General features: G+C 41.2%; 1 protein-coding gene across 3 annotated transcripts in view; it reads right to left on the reverse strand.

Annotated features, from left to right (window-relative positions):
- Nucleotides 1-11,356, reverse strand: part of WRNEXO (Werner syndrome-like exonuclease) — a 74,647-nt gene extending 63,291 nt beyond the window's left edge. For 2 of the 3 annotated variants that reach the window (XR_737271.3, XM_010275774.3), the window contains exon 1: nt 10,774-11,356. Coding sequence is in view for 2 of the 3 variants with exons in the window: in XM_010275774.3 (XP_010274076.1) it covers nt 10,774-11,233 (460 nt within the window). In the remaining variant the exon portion in view is untranslated. The remainder of the gene's footprint in view (nt 1-10,773) is intronic. The other variant, XM_010275773.3, reaches the window with a different exon arrangement.
- Nucleotides 11,357-16,997: the final 5,641 nt, after the last annotated feature.

Below are 16,997 nucleotides of genomic sequence, written 5' to 3' on the forward strand. Positions count from 1 at the left end.
TCTCCTTTGCTCACTTGTCCCCTTCACATCAACGTTTCATTTCCCTTCTATCCTTTGTTTCTCTACCGTGTTCTCTACAAGAAGCCCTCTCATCTCCTAACTAGAAGAAGGTGATGGATGAAGAATTTCATGCTCTTTAGTCCAATAATACCTAGGATCTCACTTCCTTACCACCTAGGAAGCAGGTCGTTGGTTGTCGATGGATATTTATAGTTAAACACCGCCAAGATGGCAGTATTGAGCGATTCAAAACTCGACTTGTTGCAAAGGGGTATACTCAAACCTATAGTGTGGACTATTCAGAAACCTTCTCTCCTGTGGCTAAAATAGGTTTTGTACGAGTGCTCATTTGTTTAGCTGCCCACTTTGGTTGGCCCCTATTTCAGCTTGATGTCAAAAATGCGTTTCTCCATGGTGATCTTCAAGAGGAGGTATATATGGAGCAACCTTCTAAGTATGTTGCTAAAGGGGAGTGAGGAAAGGTGTGTCGATTGAAGAAGGCTATCTATGGGCTGAAGCAATCACCGTGGGCATGGTTCAGTCGTTTTAGTAGTGTGTGCAAGATTTTGGCTTGAAACAATGCACTGTTGATCACTCTGTGTTTAGTAGAGACTCGTCATCTGGGAAGATCATTCTAGTAGTGTATGTTGATGATATTGTTCTCACTAGCAATGATACACATGGAATTGATGAGTTGAAACAGTTCCTATAGCAACACATTCAAACTAAAGATCTAGGAACCTTGAAGTACTTTCTTGGAATTGAGGTAGCTCAATCAAAGTGGGGAATCTCTATGTCCCAAAGAAAGTATGTTTTAGATGTGTTGGATGAAACTAGGTTGTTAGGATCCAAGCCAGTTGAAACTTCCATGGATCCCAATGTGAAGATGACTGATAGTCAAGGGGAGCCATTAGAAGACCCTACAAGGTATCGAACACTGGTAGGCAAGTTGATCTATCATACCATAACTAGGCCTGACATCTCCCTTAGTGTTGGAGTCCTCAGTCAATTCGTGCAAAATCCAACAACTTGGGATATTGTTATGAGGGTGTTGAAGTATCTAAAGGGTGCTCCTGGTCGAGGACTTTTGTATAAGAAAGGGGGAGATATGTCTCTGGTAGGGTACTCAGATGCATATTGGGCAGGGCCTCCGATGGACAGGAAGCCTACTACAGGTTATTGTACTTTCTTGTGCAAAAATATCATTACTTGGAAGAGTAAGAAGCAGAATGTAGTTGCTAGGAGTAGCATTAAAGCTGAATACAGGGCAATGGCCCATGCTACCTGTGAGCTAGTCTAGTTGAAGCATCTTCTTCTGGAGATGAATATCACAATTTGTCAACCCATTAAATTGTTTTGTGACAACCACGCTACAACACATATTGCCTCAGTAGCTGATATTTTTACTAAAAGTGTGGGTCGCTCAAGGATGGACTATATTTGTAACAAACTGAAACTTTATGATATATATGCTCCAGCTTGAGGGGGAGTGTCAGAATTGTTAGAAGTAGTTAACAGGGGCAGTATTGTCATTTTCATGTTATTCTTTCTCTCTTATATCTTCTGTAATTTTCCTAAGGGTATTGTAGTCATTTCATCCTTAGTAGAATGTTAATACAACCTGGGTCGACAATAAGGAGAGGTGAACAGATTTCTCCTTTCTAGTCTTCCCTCTTTTCTTCACATTTTCTTCTCTTTCCCTTCCCTTTCTCTTCCTCTCTTCTCTTTCTTTCTTACAGCCTTTCCTTCACTTTTTCTTACTTTATTAAAGTTGGAACAGGAAGGATATGCCTAGTCCTCATGTATAACACCTTGTCCATAATCTTGTATAGGCTATTCACCAAGATGATTGGCCTAAAGTCTCTCGGGTGTGAAGCATCAGATTTCTTAGGGACCAAAGCTATAAAGTGAGTTTCAAACCCAGATTAATTAGTCTTCTTCTGTAAAACTCATCAAATACAAACAAGAGGTCCTCCTTCAATATGTCCCAACAATCTTGGTAGAATGCCATTGTAAAGACATCTGGCCCGAGTGCTTTTGATCTATCCATAGAGAACACTGCTTCTTTCAGTTCATCCAACTTAAATTCGACCACTCTAGTCCATCTACCCACACCCTACCATTCAAGGACCTTCTAAAAAAATATTTGAAATGATCCAAAAAAGCTCGAGCTATCTCATCTTGTTGAGTGGTAGTTGAACCCTCCACCGCTAATTTGGACCTTTCTACGTTCAAGTCCAGCTCTTCAATTTGGTCAACGACAGCTTGTTTGCTTTCTTCCAATCTCCCAAACTCCAACTCATCCCAATCCTTTATTTTAGTTTTCAGGTATTAAAGCTTCTTATGGAATCTCATTCCTTTCCATTTCACAATAGGATCATGTTCCACCCACCAATCCTTAACCTTCTTAATGAATCCCAAGAGGCACAACCACATATTTTTCAAATCTAAATGGAGACAGCCCAGCACTACTCAATTCCTCCTTACAAATCACTATGGGTCAATGGTTAAAAGTAACTCTTGGAAGGGTTCTAGAGGTCGGTCCTCCCCAATGTTCTTTCCAATCAAGTGTAAAGAAAAACATATCCAATTATAACATATCGGGTTTGATTGGAGGTTGGACCAAGTAGATTTACTATGCAAGAGTGGAAGTTCCTTCAATTCAAAAGTATCCACAAACTGGTTGAATTTCCTCATACTTGTAGTCACCTCTGCCTGGAATTATTAGTTTCCTTTGTAAATCTGATTTCAATAAAGTCTCCTCCTAACCATTGACCCTCCCACAATCTGCTGATATCCTCCAATTCTTCCCACATTTCTTCCCTTTCCATGTAATCATTGGGGCCATAAAGATTAACACCCACTCACTGTTTCACCAGAGTCGCTAGGCCCCAAGACAACCCCCATGAAGGTGTCATTGCCCACTTAATTCCCCTAGCTTTTCAAACACTCCTTGCCATCTGCCGTCAAATTCTGTCTGTTTGGACTCCTGAAGTAACACCACATATGGGTTCAGCTTCCCAATCACTTCTTCAATTATAGCTCTTTTCCTCGCATCCCCTAGCGCTCTAATATTACAACTTAATATCTTCATTTTAACCTTACCTCTTTGTTCCTTCTACTGCTAAAAGCCCACCAAGTCCCCTTCCTCCATTCCCCTTTTTGCACTAAGAATTTTATCCCCCTCCACTTCCAATATTAATCTTACAACCACATTCAATTTCCTTTTCCTCACCTTAAGATCATACTTCTTTTGTAAGTAGACTTTCAGTTCAGCCATATCCTTAGTCATCAATAATTAATCCCTCTTTCCCTCCCATCCTAGAATCTATTCTCTCCTCTACTCCCTCTTGCCCTCCATTCTCTGTTCCCACAACTTCTTCATTACCTATCTAATCCTTCTTTTTGCATTTCCTCTCTTTCAATTCTTTCAATAACCTCTCAATGAGCTCCCATATTTTATTACCCTTATCCACTTCTTCCTCAAACACAATTCCTTGCTTTCTACTTCTGGTCTTTTCAAATTCAACTACCTCCCCAGAAACTCCTATTTGGGCTTCTGGCTCTGGAACAGGAAGAGAACCTGAAACAAAAGCTTCAGACAAGGGGCAAGCATTAGTATCTAAACCCAAAATGACAAGGTTACTTGGACTTGGTCATGGGGAAGACTCTGTGACTGGATTCCTTGTGAAACACAAAAATTCCTACCCAAGCCTTGTTGATGATCCTTAGCTACTTCCTTATAGACACCCTGCCTAGATATTTGGCCTGGAACTAGTTCTCCTTTATTTGAGTTATGGTTTTCCCCCGCAACAACCTTACTGTACATCGCACCATTTACTACTACTCCCTCATAATCCGGAACTGAGGAGTCTTCTTCCCTATTTCCACCCAACTCTTCCAGAAAAAGTATTTCCAGGTTTTGAGTCTCCCCACCACCTTCTCCGAAATCATCATCTTCCCCAATACTTCCTAAACTGGTCACTGAATTTGACCCATCATCATCGTCCGCCACATTGCAAGCTACCCAGCCTCCATCCTCTTCTTCCTTCCCTTCTGTTTGATTCCCCAGATACCTTGGGTTAGGGCAATCAGGTCACTAGAGGATAGAGAGACATTATCCACCACATCAAACCTTAATTCCATCAAAGCAATAACAGCGGGGGGTCTGTTCTTTTTTGGGATAATGACAGATGTCCAGTAACAACTGGGGTTGAGGCCTTCCCCCAACTTACGTGAATAACTTAAGTTGTCACGTGGGTCGGGCTGATCCTTGCCCGGTCTTCTCAAGGGCTTGATTGATTCTCTCGATTGGACCACCTACATCGGATTCCTTAGTAAACCCCAAATTCAAGTCCCACCTCCAGTCTGTTCAGATTCCAAAAAATTCCCCTCTTTGTCTTTCCCCTTTCAGCCTCTCCTGCTATTCCACATGTACCCTGTCCAGCCAGCCACATCATCGTCATCTTCAACCCCAGTACCTTCTCTCCACAAAAACACTCTTCTGAAGCTAACCAAACTTTACAACAAATCACAACCAAGAACATTTCAGATGGCTGAAGTAGGTTATCAGGTTTCACCCCAGCAATCTGTACCTTTGCTGCATGCAGATCATTCAGAGAACCCCTCCTGCCACTTTCCCAATCTTCTCAAGAAATGGTTCTCTCCAAAGATGGAATGGAATCCCTTGTCTGTTACAACTGGTGTATATATACAAGTTAATATATATAAATGTATAATATATATTTAATATTTTTAATATATTAAATTATATATATAAGTTAATATATATGCATAATTTAATATATGTATTATTAAATGTATAATATATTAAATAAATTAATATTATATATATAATATTTTCAGTAGGTTTATTATAATCGAATCCATTGGATCAGAATCGACCAGTTTGGTTTTGGGTCTAAAATTACAGACCTTAACGGGTCCGGTTCGGTTCCAGGTCCTTAGTATTCCTTGTCAGGTCAGTTCCGGTTCTAATTGGGCCCAACCCAGACCCAACCTGTTGATAGCCGTAGTTAGACCCATCTTATGGTCTATCTTCTTCTCATCATGAGGGGCCCGTTGGAAAGAAAATGGAGACACACTGTTTCAGGAAAAGCAAGATGACTTTGCAGTTGATTTCTAGGAATTATTTTGGCTGCAGAACATCGATTACTAGGAGGAAATGCAAAAGCAACGGATCAAAAAATGGGAAGGCCGATGAGGTTTCAGAATGGGTGGTAACAAAATTTAACAAAGAAAAGAGTGTGATCAGTATGAATATTGGACAGGTTTGTCCTCCTTTGAAAAGACCTATTCAAGAAACCAGAGCGATGGAGAGTTTGTCTCCTTCTGCCGATCTAGTTTCTGTGGATGCTAAATGTAGGGAAGAAAAAAGCCAGATTTTTCTCACAGCTTCAAAGAGAGTAGAGCAAGAGAACTCGCATCCTGGTTGTGGCAGAGAGGAAGAGCTCGGTTTCCCCTTGTCTATTGTTGAGGAAGAGTAGTGCCAGAAATTCGAGTTACTAGGGCTGAAGTGTGCTTGCGAGAGAATGATACTACTCTTCCGGATGGTTCTTTCAACTCAGAGCGGAGTTCCAAAACTTTTGATGGAGACATTGTAGTTTCTCAGATGGTAAGGGGTCTGAGGAAGGAACACGCAGGGAACAAGGAAACTTGGGGTATTGAAACAACATAAATCCCTTCTGAATTCATCATTAAGTTCTAAGAAGACTAAGAAGACCAACACTGGGCATCTAATTCACATTACAAAGATATTCTCCAGGTTGAAAGATGGGCTCACAAGTGTGGGCCCAAGTAGCAAATTCAACAGAGTCTATAGAAGGAAAAAGGTGAAGGACAAAGCTTGTTTGATCAGAGACTTTATTGCTGAGAATTTATCAAGTTGCACTCCAGTCAGCAGTGTTAAGGGTGATAATTCAGCAGACCCCAGTGAAGAGGTTTTGGCAAGAGAAGGGGTGATGTCAGAGGAAGAGGATGGCTCAATGTAAACAAGAAGGGGGCATAGGGGGTCTCTTTGTCTTGTCCCCCTCGAAGCCGGGAAAAAATCCACTACTGTCCCATTTACTAGAATAGAATAATGAGAAGTCCTAACACACCCACTTGCACAACTTATCTCCAAAAACAAAGCTTACCATCACCTCCAAAAGTTACAACCAATCCACCAAGTCATATGCTATCTCCAAGTCAAGCTTGCACACCATTCCTTTCTTTCCTGACTTCTTAAAGTCCTTAACATTTTCATTTGCAATTAAGATGTGGTCTGTTAGACAGTTTTGTATGCCCTTAGCTTCAATCATTTTGATGTACTTTTGTTATTTAGTGGAAATAAATAAAGTGCATGTTTGATTCATGTTGTTTGGTTTAATTCTGTGTAAAACCCTAAAACTGGACATTTGTAGAGACTCATGTTAGTTTTAAATGTTCACAGCCGCTGGATAAGTCTGGGGAGATTTATCCTGCCAAGGCTGATACTGGTGTGCCACCAAGTGTTGGGATGGCCTGTCTCAGCCATCAGGGTAAGACCCGAGGCACATACAGCATGGGATTACTTGAATCCTTGAACCGGACCAGATTTCCAGTCTTGCCCTGGACCTTGGAGATAGATGGGCAAAACTGGAAAGTTACACCTGACCCCTAGACTCGATTATGACACTTCACTAGGTGCTGGATCAGGCTGCCTTTGATATGCCAATCAGTGAGATCCTTAGTGGGGATCAAAACCTGGGTATGTTGGGGCAGTTTGAGAATTCATCTGAGTGGGTGGTCATAGTGACAGAATCAGCCACTTTGTCGGACAAAGGGTAATGATCGGGAATGCACTCTCTCTGATGGAAACCAAACTGCCGGCAGTTGATTTCAATCGTTGGAATTTTGTTTTTGCAAAATTAATATATTTACATATATATGTACGGTTTCAAAATGTTTGCAAATGGTTTTAATTCCCGGGATCCATGTGAGAGGAGAGTGCGGCACTGTTCCTTGCAGCCGAGGGAGAGGTCCTCTCTTGTCGGGCAGTGCTTGATCATTAAGGGCTGAGAGGTTAAGTGTAAGACCATTTAGGATAATACCTGATGGGCTAATCTTGCACCTGCCCACAGTCCCTGGGTTTTTATAAGATGGCTTGGCCCAGGGACCACTTAATGTAAGTGTTGGGCCCATAGGGTTCATACGATGGACTCAAGGGGTTCATTGAGATTTTCAGTGAATTTGGCTGGGCCTTGTATTAAAGGCTGGGCCGAACCCATGTGGCTGGTGTGTAGATCAATGCTTGGGTCCCACGCCATACAAAGAAGCCCAACTGGGCAGCAGATTGGAAACTAATTAAACACTGAATACTTAATGGGCCAAAAGCCCATTTCGAAGTGGGCTGATATGATCACCCATCAATGGGGCGAATTTGAGATTGAAGTTAGCAAAAAGGATTGGGCTCTTAGCTTTATCCACTCTTAGAGACCAAATTCAAATCAGATTTGAATCTGGTAACCTCCTGATAAGATCAGGAGTAAGCTAACTCTATCTGGGAAAGGGATTAAGATTATCCCCTATCCAAATACTGATTTGGATTGGGATAACTCCTAATTAGGAGATTTCTTAATCAAGAAGAAAAGAGAGGAGATTTTCGAATGAACCAAGAGAGGGAAATCAGATTTCGATCTAAGAGGTTCTGGTAAGCAAGAAAGGTTCCTGCGAATTGAGATTAGATCTCATTCTCTCCAGAAAAGAAAACAGTTCAGCCTTTTCGTTTCTGGAAATCTCCTCCTGCCGCCGCCATCTGCATTGTTGCAAGATTTGATCTTTGCAGAAAAGAAAGTCAAGAAACCAGTTCTTGACATCAGTCTTGCAAGAAAGACTGAAAGAATTCAGTGTTTAGTACATCCAGGGGATTCTTGTGAAGGATCCAGTGTGTAGGACGCACCCTGCTGGTTCTGTTCCATCCACAGCTGTGTCATCTTCAGCAGGGACAGATCTTGGAGCATTCTTTGGGCGTGAACACCAACTTTGGGAGATACTGCTTCTCCGGATCAGGTATAATCCTCCCATTTATCTTTTGGTACAGATCTGGTTTGATTAGGGTTCAAGTAGATCCTTGAATATTGTATTCTAAATTCAGGGAATATGATTCCCAGTTGGGAGAAGGTAGGAAATTTTTGAAATTCGCCCCACCCATTCCGCAACCTTTATGGCGTCCATTAGATGGATCCTACCATTCTTTCAGGTCAACTATCCATCTCCCTTTCACAAAAGCTCCTTGATTAGGTGTAATAATTTTTTTTTTGAAAAAGGTAAAGTAATTATTTATTAGAAATAGAACTAGATTACAGTATACAATAGGCCCCCAAAGCAGCATATCCAGAGGCCAGGAACCTAGAAATACATTACAAGTTTAATAAACTATCAGCAATCAGCTGGGCACCCAATACCCTTGGTTGAACCCCTTTAACAGCAGCAGTCCAAGAGACTAACCTTCCAAAAGTAAAGGAGATTAGTTATTTATCAAAAAGTAAAGGAGATTAGTTGGTCCACTTCACTATGTCTGTCCTAGAAGATTCTTCTGTTTATTTCTGCCCAAATGGTGTTGATTACTACTGCAGGAGTGGAGGACCACACACATTTTGCTAACTTGGACAGGCCATTACGGTCCCAACACCACAAGAGGTCAAGAACAGCCGCTGGCATAACCCAAAAAAGATGCCAAGAGGAGAAGAAGTTGTTAGAAACTATAGTGGAAACCGGGCAGTGCAGAAATAAGTGATTGTTGTCTTCTTCCACTTGATTACAGAGAACACAAGACAAATCCTGGAGCTGGATTCCTCTCCTTTCAAGGTTCTTTTTGGAGAGAATTCAAAGCCACAGAAAAGACAGGCATTTAGCTTTGAAGGGGCAATCAGGTTCCAGACTTTTTCAGCAAGAAAATCAGCTTAAGGACCAATTGAAAGATTCCTGACAAAAGAATTGACAGAGAACAAACCATAATAATATTGGGGAGAACTTGCTTAATTCTCAAAGACAACACCTTAGCTATAATCTTTTACAAGCTGTTCACCAAACTAATTGGCCTAAAATCCTTCATGTAGGTATCATCCTTCTTCTTTGGTAACAAAGCAATGAAAGTGAAATTCAACCCTGGATTTTTTTTTTTGATAAATAACTTGAAATTTTATTAGAACTTAGGTAAAAGCTTTGCGAGCATCCCTTAAGAGAGGCACGAGAAACTACCTCTGTATAAAACAACAAAAGCAAACTACATTTGAGCCTAGAACAGAAATTTCCTATTCACCACTTGCTTAGCCAAAGCATCCACCATCCCATTTATAGATCTCCTCACCCATTGTATCCTAAGGTTCATATTCCTGATGAGTCATCTAAAATTTTTTCATTCTTGTAGCACCAAATTATGGAGTATGGATCCTTTAACCATCTCACCACCACTTTTGAATCCCCTTCAATATGTCCCACCACCAAATTCATCCTTGGATTAATCACTCCCCTCTTGTAAAACTAATCAAAAACTAGCAGATTGCCCATCTCCAACATGCCCCAACAATTTTGATGAAATGCAATTGTAAAGCCATCTAGGGCTGATGCTTTTGATTTGTCCATAGAAAACACTGTTTCTTTTATTTCTTCTAATTCAAGCTTTCTTTCTAATAAGGACATGACTTGAGTTTTGTAGAGAGGAAGAAGGATGGCATGCATTTGGTTATAGTTACTTGAACGTGGGCATCTCAGCATTTCAGACAGGAGCAAGACAACCATCAGGGGCGGAGCCAGGAGAGGCAGAGGGGGGCCATCCCCCCCCCCCCCATGCTTTGAAAATCCCCACAATACCCATTTAAATGTCACCTATATTTTGGTTCCCCTAGCCCTGTTTACTACCTTTTGGCCACCCTATCTATGTTTACTAGTTTTTGGCTCCCCTTAAGAAAAAATCCTAGCTCCACCCCTTACAACTATAGAGAATACTAGTCTAGGGTACTACAACCCTCGCCACCCCACCCAAAAAAAAAGAAAAAAAAATGCAACAAATGTAGGGATTTGGTTTTGTTGATTCCAAGGTTTTCCATAGTTCTCTAGTTTTTCTAAAAGTCTTGAACTTGTGAGATAAGAGTGTTTTTTAATTAAATGGTGTTTTTTTTTGGCTGAGATAATCTCAAACGCTTGATTGTAATGGATATAGATGCATGAGCTTGGATTAATTTGAACTATGGTTACCGTAAGGAGTCCATAATAGGTCGTCTTCATGGCTTCCCTATTTATATGGCTAGGTCATCATCCGATTGAGCTTATGAAACAGAGAAGCCATTGTTCTTTCCATCGCAAAACAGTGCTTGAAATGGGTGATCAACCTGAAGCCATCACAGTGACTAGGGCAGCATTGCAGTATTCGGCAACAACATCTTCTCAACCTCGAAGAACGTCGATTAAAATTGGAGTGCAACGGCGACCAACCCATCTCGTTTTCAGAACAGAGTTTCACGACCCAAAAAAAAAAACAATGGCAGGTGTACATTCGATTAATTTTTATGGACAGAACTAACAGTAACAGTATGCTCCTTGATATAGTTGGCTCCGCCCTTCAATAGCTTCACTCTTTATATTTCTTAAGTTTCTCTTTCTTTTTCCCAATACCCAATTAATGAAGCTCAGAAATTACTATGAACAAATACAACTACATTGAAGGATCTAGTCGGGAAAATTGAAAAATCTACCTAAAAACTACAAAATGCAAAGAAACAAAGAAGTGTGTACCTTGACAAGGAGCAAGTTTAGAATGTAGACTCCTAGAGCCAGATGATGCACAGACAGAATATGACCTCTGCATCGAACAGATTCCAACTTCGGAGACCCCTATTTGACGGTCACGATTAGAAGTTGCAGAGAGTTGACAACCTACAAGTGTAGTGGGCAAACGGCGGCCATTCGATCGAACCTCCTTGTCATCGGCACAAGGTCGACTCCGCTTTGTCGACGACGACGATGAACGTTCAAGCGCTGCGTCGATTTCATCGAGCTCTTCCTGGGTGATAGGCTGGTCCCAATCTGGGATTGAGGGGAATGTAAGAGCTGAGGACGTTAAATCAGTTGCATATACCCTTTCGGGTTCCATCTGCAGTTTCGTCGAGATACTTCGGACCGTTTGCAAGAGGAAATTTTTTAAGCTTAACGCGGGGCGGGTGTCACAAACACGGCAAGCAGCTGATCTTGACATGGCTGAGACCTCACAGGTGCATTGCCTGCAGCCCCAGTGAAATGTACAAATCGGCAATGGCGAAAGCCTTTAATCCGAAATTTTGGGGCGGGAAAACTTTGACTGTTGCCAACGGGTGCCCATGAAATACGACAAATCGAATGAAAAAAAAAAAAAAAAAACCGGTTAAAGAAATTGACAGATTCGGTTTCACTTTGATTCTCGAAAAACCAAAGGCACCGATTTGGTTTTTGTTAACAAAAAAAAAATGGTGTTAATTGAACCAATTGATATATATTATATATTATAAATATATTATATATTTCACTATATATTATAAATATAATATATATATATTTATTATTTTTATATAATATATAAAAAGATATATGTGCACTATATATCATGTTTACAATTAGCTATTTGTAGTAATAAATTATACAATTATATATATATACATATTATGTGTGTGTAAAATATATTATATATTATAGTATTCGTATTATAATATTTATATAGTATATATTATAAATATAAGGGAATTTGACCAATGAGTAACACCCTATGAGTAGGGTGGTTAAGCAATGTGCGAGGTCTCCTTAAAGGACAAAGGAAGATCGAGTGTAGGAGGTAGAGGCTAAAGGCTTAGGGCAAATGGAACAATAAAATGATGATTTCATTATGAGATTGACCCTTATTTATAGGGAGAGATCACGAGGTCCCGAAATGAAGGAGCCAAAAGCATTTGATTCACATTAGGAAAGAGAATTTCGGATTCGATTTTAGTTGTTATGGAGCACTACTAGGGTTTCGCCATATGTCTTATAAGATATTTCAAAAACGAGCCTTCCTTTTGTCTGAGGATTCTCATAATACACGTGTGCTACTTTCTTTCGTGACCCTTTTAAACCGACGTGCCATGGGTGACGTCACTATTTACCTTGTGTGCCCTTATTAGGCCCACGGGGTGTCCCATCATGCATGTAATTTAACAATGCACATGTATCTATTATTTGTTCCCAGCCTGTTATGATTCAGCACTTGTCGTGGCTTTGTGATGGCTTTAAACTCATCAAAAATCTATGTGTGTCCAAAGCTCATCGCGAGTTCGCACATGTCCAAAACTCATCTCAAATCGGTGCATGTTCAAAGTTCATCGCAAATCTGTGCAACCAAAGTTCATCGCAAACTGTTTCAAGTATGAGTTCGTCACAGATGTGCGATGAGTTATGAACTCATGCAGACGTGTGATGGGTTATGGACTCATCGCAGACATTCGTGTAGTATTAGTCTGAAACCCTATGTATTCCGATGGTCTAAGTGACCACAATGTACCTACATTAACCCCCTACTTATTGGTAAGTGGGAACTAACTTTAAGCATTTTTGTCGTCGGGCTTTGGGGTTTTGTGATGGAGCAATGATAAACATTATTGTAGGTGTTGTGGCACCCTGATTCTTTCGCATTAGGTCTGGTGATCGCTCTTGTTCTCGATGGAATGCCCTGTGGATTTTGTGTGTAGAAAATTTTAATTTAGGTACGTTATTAGTCCCTTTATTGATAAGTGCGAACTTGTTAATAAGCATTTTGGCATTCAACTTAGTAATACCTTTCAATGGAAATCGGGAGTGTTTATTTTGGGCTAACTTTTCATTCTTTCTGTGATTCAGCCCCTTGTCTTTTTACAGTTTGCTTTTTGTCGATAGGCAGCTCTGTGCTCAATTAAGTAGCAAAGTTCTCAACCCCCTGCCTCTAAGCAGGAAGCTAATTGTCAAAAAACAACTACTATATGACAGATTCTGGGCTTCTAGCCCCTCTTTGGTTAAAGGACAACGGTGGGGAAGTAGCAATCATTTCATTTCGTCTTCCACGATGTCGTTTAGAATTCTAGACTTCTGTGAAACCCTTATAAAAGCGTAGTGCGACCAGAATTTGCTCTTCTTGCTTGCTCAAGGTAAGCAGAAGGCTGAGTGAAGGAGAAGTCATGTTCTACTTGGGGACTATTGCAACTATTGCAGCCGTGGCCATAGGAACCGTGGAGTTACTTTTTAGACAAGGAACAATTGTACTAAAATATTGTCTTTATGTACAAAATTTAAGGAGAAATTTGATTTTTGTCTCAAAACTGTGTGCAGATGGTTATTCTGTCTTCTTTAGTAATACGATTACTATTAAAAGAAATAACAGATTCATCGCATACGGGGAACTGAAAAACGGTCTCTATGTTCTACATCCTTTTTTAGAAACTAACATAACCGAAACTACGTCGGCTGAAATCCCTAAGAAGAGAGCCCATGATACAGTTAATCCCACGTGTCTGTGGCATTACCGACTTGGCCACATCGGTGTTGACCGAATCACAAGGGTGGTAAAGGATGGTCCTTTGGATTTTCTAACTATAGAAGATCTTCCCACTTGTGAGCCTTGCCTGCAAGGCAAGATGACGAAACGACCATTTAACGGTAACCTTGAAAGATGTACAGGCACACTTGACCTTATACATAGTGATGTGTGTAGTCCCCTGAGTGTTAGGACACGGAATCAACACGTGTATTTCATCACCTTCACCGATGATTTTTCACGATATGGTTACGTGTACCTAATGAGACACAAATATGAATCCTTTGAAAAGTTCAAAGAGTTCAGACAAGAGGTCGAGAAACACTGCCTCCATTGAAGCTAAGGGCATACAAAACTGTCCAACAAGTTCGTTCTCCAACATCGTAGGAGTGGTCAGGATTAGATCTTGACATCAGTCTTTGTTGAAAGGCTGATAGGAAGTTTGCTCACTGCCTCCATTGGATTCTTGTTGAAAAATTCGGTTCGTGGGACAGACCCTGCTGATTCTGCTCCTCCATCCACTGTGTCATCTTCAGTGGTAGCAGACTTTGGTGATCTTCTTTGGGTGTGAACACCTGCATTGAGAGATATTATTTCTCTGTATCAAGTATATCCTTCTTCTACTGTTTCGTTTCAAATCTAATTCGGTTTATGGTTCAAGATTGATCCTTGAAAAATATGATTTTTCAAAAATAGAGAATATGATTCTCAGTTGAAGGGATAGAAATTTTTGAAATTCGCCCACTCTATTCCGCACGATTTGGGTGTCCATGTGATGGATCTCACATCCCCTCATTGATTTCAATCGTGTTTGAGATTTATTTTACAAAATATATTTATATGATAATATATATTATGTTTTAAGAAAAAGATTTGCACAAGGTTTTAATTCCCAGGACTCAACCGAGCAGAGAGTGCAACACTGCACCTTGCAGCCAGGGGAGAGGTCCTTCCTTATCGGGCAGTGGTTGATCATTAAGGGATGAGAGGTTAAGTGTAAGAGACCATTTAGGGCTGTTTTACCTTATGGGTTATATATCACTTAAGTCCATTGTCTTCAGGCCTTCATAGGATGCCTGGACTCAAGGACCATTTAGTGTAAATGGTGAGCTCATTAAGAGCGCATACTGCTGGACTCAGGGGTTCACTACACATGATAGTGAATTTGGCCAGGCTTTTTCACATAAGCTAGGCCGAACCCATATGGGCTTATGTGAGGTCATTGTTGGGGTCCCACACCATACAAAGAGAACCAATTGGGCCAGCAACTATCTAGGGTCGTGAGCCACTTACTTAATGGGCCTAAAGTCCATGATTAATAAGATTAATCAAGTAGTCACATGACAGCTTAAGGAGTCATTAGACATGGGTGAATATGGGTATGGATATGGGTTTGGATCAACAATTAGGATAAGAGGATAAGTGTTATCCACTCAAAGAGTCCAAATCCGAATAAAGATTTGGATTAGGATCCTCCTAATTCAATTAGGAGTGTTGATCCTCAAGGCTTATAAAAGGAGGAGGGCGAATTGCTCCAAGTATCACATCTGCTCTCAGTTGTCTCTTTCTGCTTTTGCCGCTCTAGAAACCTTAGTTCGACCTCCAGTTCTTGAACTGATAAAGATCAGCTCTAATTTATGATTTTTGCAAGAAAATATCATATTCAATTCGTGCTCACCTCCTTTGCTCGATCCAAGTTGTTGGATTATAGTTTTTGCTGAAAAATTGTGTTGTTGAACCGACTTCAATTCAAGTTGCGCCATTTTCAGTTGAAGTTGGTTTTGGTACTCTCTTTGGGCGTGAACTACCACTTTGGGAGCTACACTTGTGGATTCCATATCAGGTATTCTTCCTCATTTCTTTTGGTTTCAGATCTGGTCTGGTTCAGTGCAAGAGCGATCCTTGAAAAATGTAGTTTTTCGAAAACTAGGAATACGATTCCCAAAAGGGTAAAAGAAAATTTCTGAAATTTCGCCTAGACATCTTGCATGGTTCGGCCATCCATATGATGGATTTCCCCTTCCTTCAAAATGCCACTAGAGGCGTGGGTGGCTTACTGGTTTGGGACCAACAACATTGGATATGTGATGGTTTGCAGGGGAGATAGTCAATGCCATCTCGCGGCATTCATTCTATACATTGCATCCCGGTTCCTCTTTCTCGGGGAACCCTGACTATGGCCTCCGCACAGTGTTTGTTCCCCTTGTCATGCTAGTCATCAGTTGTCATTGGCTTCAATGTTTTTGGGGTATTTGTTCAAGCAGATGGACGACACTGTCCATCAGATAATGGATCCGAGCTGCAAAAGGCATTGTAGCTACTACATCCTTTCTTCCTTTCTCTTCATGTACATGTGCGAGCGTCTTGAGCTTAGCATTACGCCTCGATGTCTATCTCCTATGAACGTTACCATTGCAACTTTGGATGGAGATCAGATCCAAGATCAGTCCTTGGGTGTTTGTCGAGGAAAACGCTGGCTGAGCACCAAGAAGCTTAGGCAGTTCGGGGTTGCATAAATCAAATTGAAATTGTCTTCCCTTGGAGGGTTTGTATGGAGACCTTATACTCGGGCCATTCGGCATTCCATGCCCTTTTGTATTGGTACTGTCATTCCTGAAGATGGCGACCAACAATGCGCAGTGGAAGCAATTCATCCCCTTGCTGGTGTGGCACGTCTTATTCTTTGGCCCGGTGTCATCGCCTATCTTAACCAATCCGACGAGGCGCAAGTTGTGGCCTATCGTCCTCTGATAGAGTCAGCCGTTAGTTCTAGTATGACGACTTGGGTTCTCATTTTCGACAGTCTGCAGGGGAAGATGTGTTCTGTAGTCGTCACAATGGGTTGTCATTCCTAGGGGATTCTTGATTCCTTATTGGTGGGTACAAGAGAGTTGAGGTTTATAAGTCCCTCCATTTGACCTACATATGTTCATTGTTCGGTGGGTTCCAAATATTCATGTCAACAACACCTCGTCCTCATCACGTCATGGCTCCCCCTCTGGGTCATGCAGATGAGGAGGGGCAGCACTGAATCCTCCTTAACTGAGCCCTTTACGCACGATTGCAGAAGATCGTGAGTTTCTGGGCACCGTCCGAAAGGGTAAGCATCTTGTTGTAGAGAAAGGTGAAGGCAGTTGTCCTCCTACTGCCAGGAGAGCCAGATCTGCGAGGGTGCCTCGGTCTTTTGTTCTATCTATACCAATGGCACGGCGTGAAACCGAGTCCAATGTTGCATCATCTCGAGCCGAGGAGGACCCGGGTAGAGACTTGCCACGAGCAAATCCTGAAAAAGTCAGATAGGATCCTCCAGCCCCAACTCCTAAGGTAAGGGAGGTGGCTGATATCCAGTCGGTACAATCTGTAGTGTCGGTTCCTTCTTCCAAAGTTCTTTGTGTTAGACAGTTTTGTATGCCCTTAGCTTCAATCAGAATGATGTACTTTATGA

The sequence above is a fragment of the Nelumbo nucifera genome, chromosome 3 (assembly GCF_055504915.1).
Source record: "Nelumbo nucifera cultivar China Antique chromosome 3, China Antique-T2T, whole genome shotgun sequence".
NCBI lineage: Eukaryota > Viridiplantae > Streptophyta > Magnoliopsida > Proteales > Nelumbonaceae > Nelumbo > Nelumbo nucifera.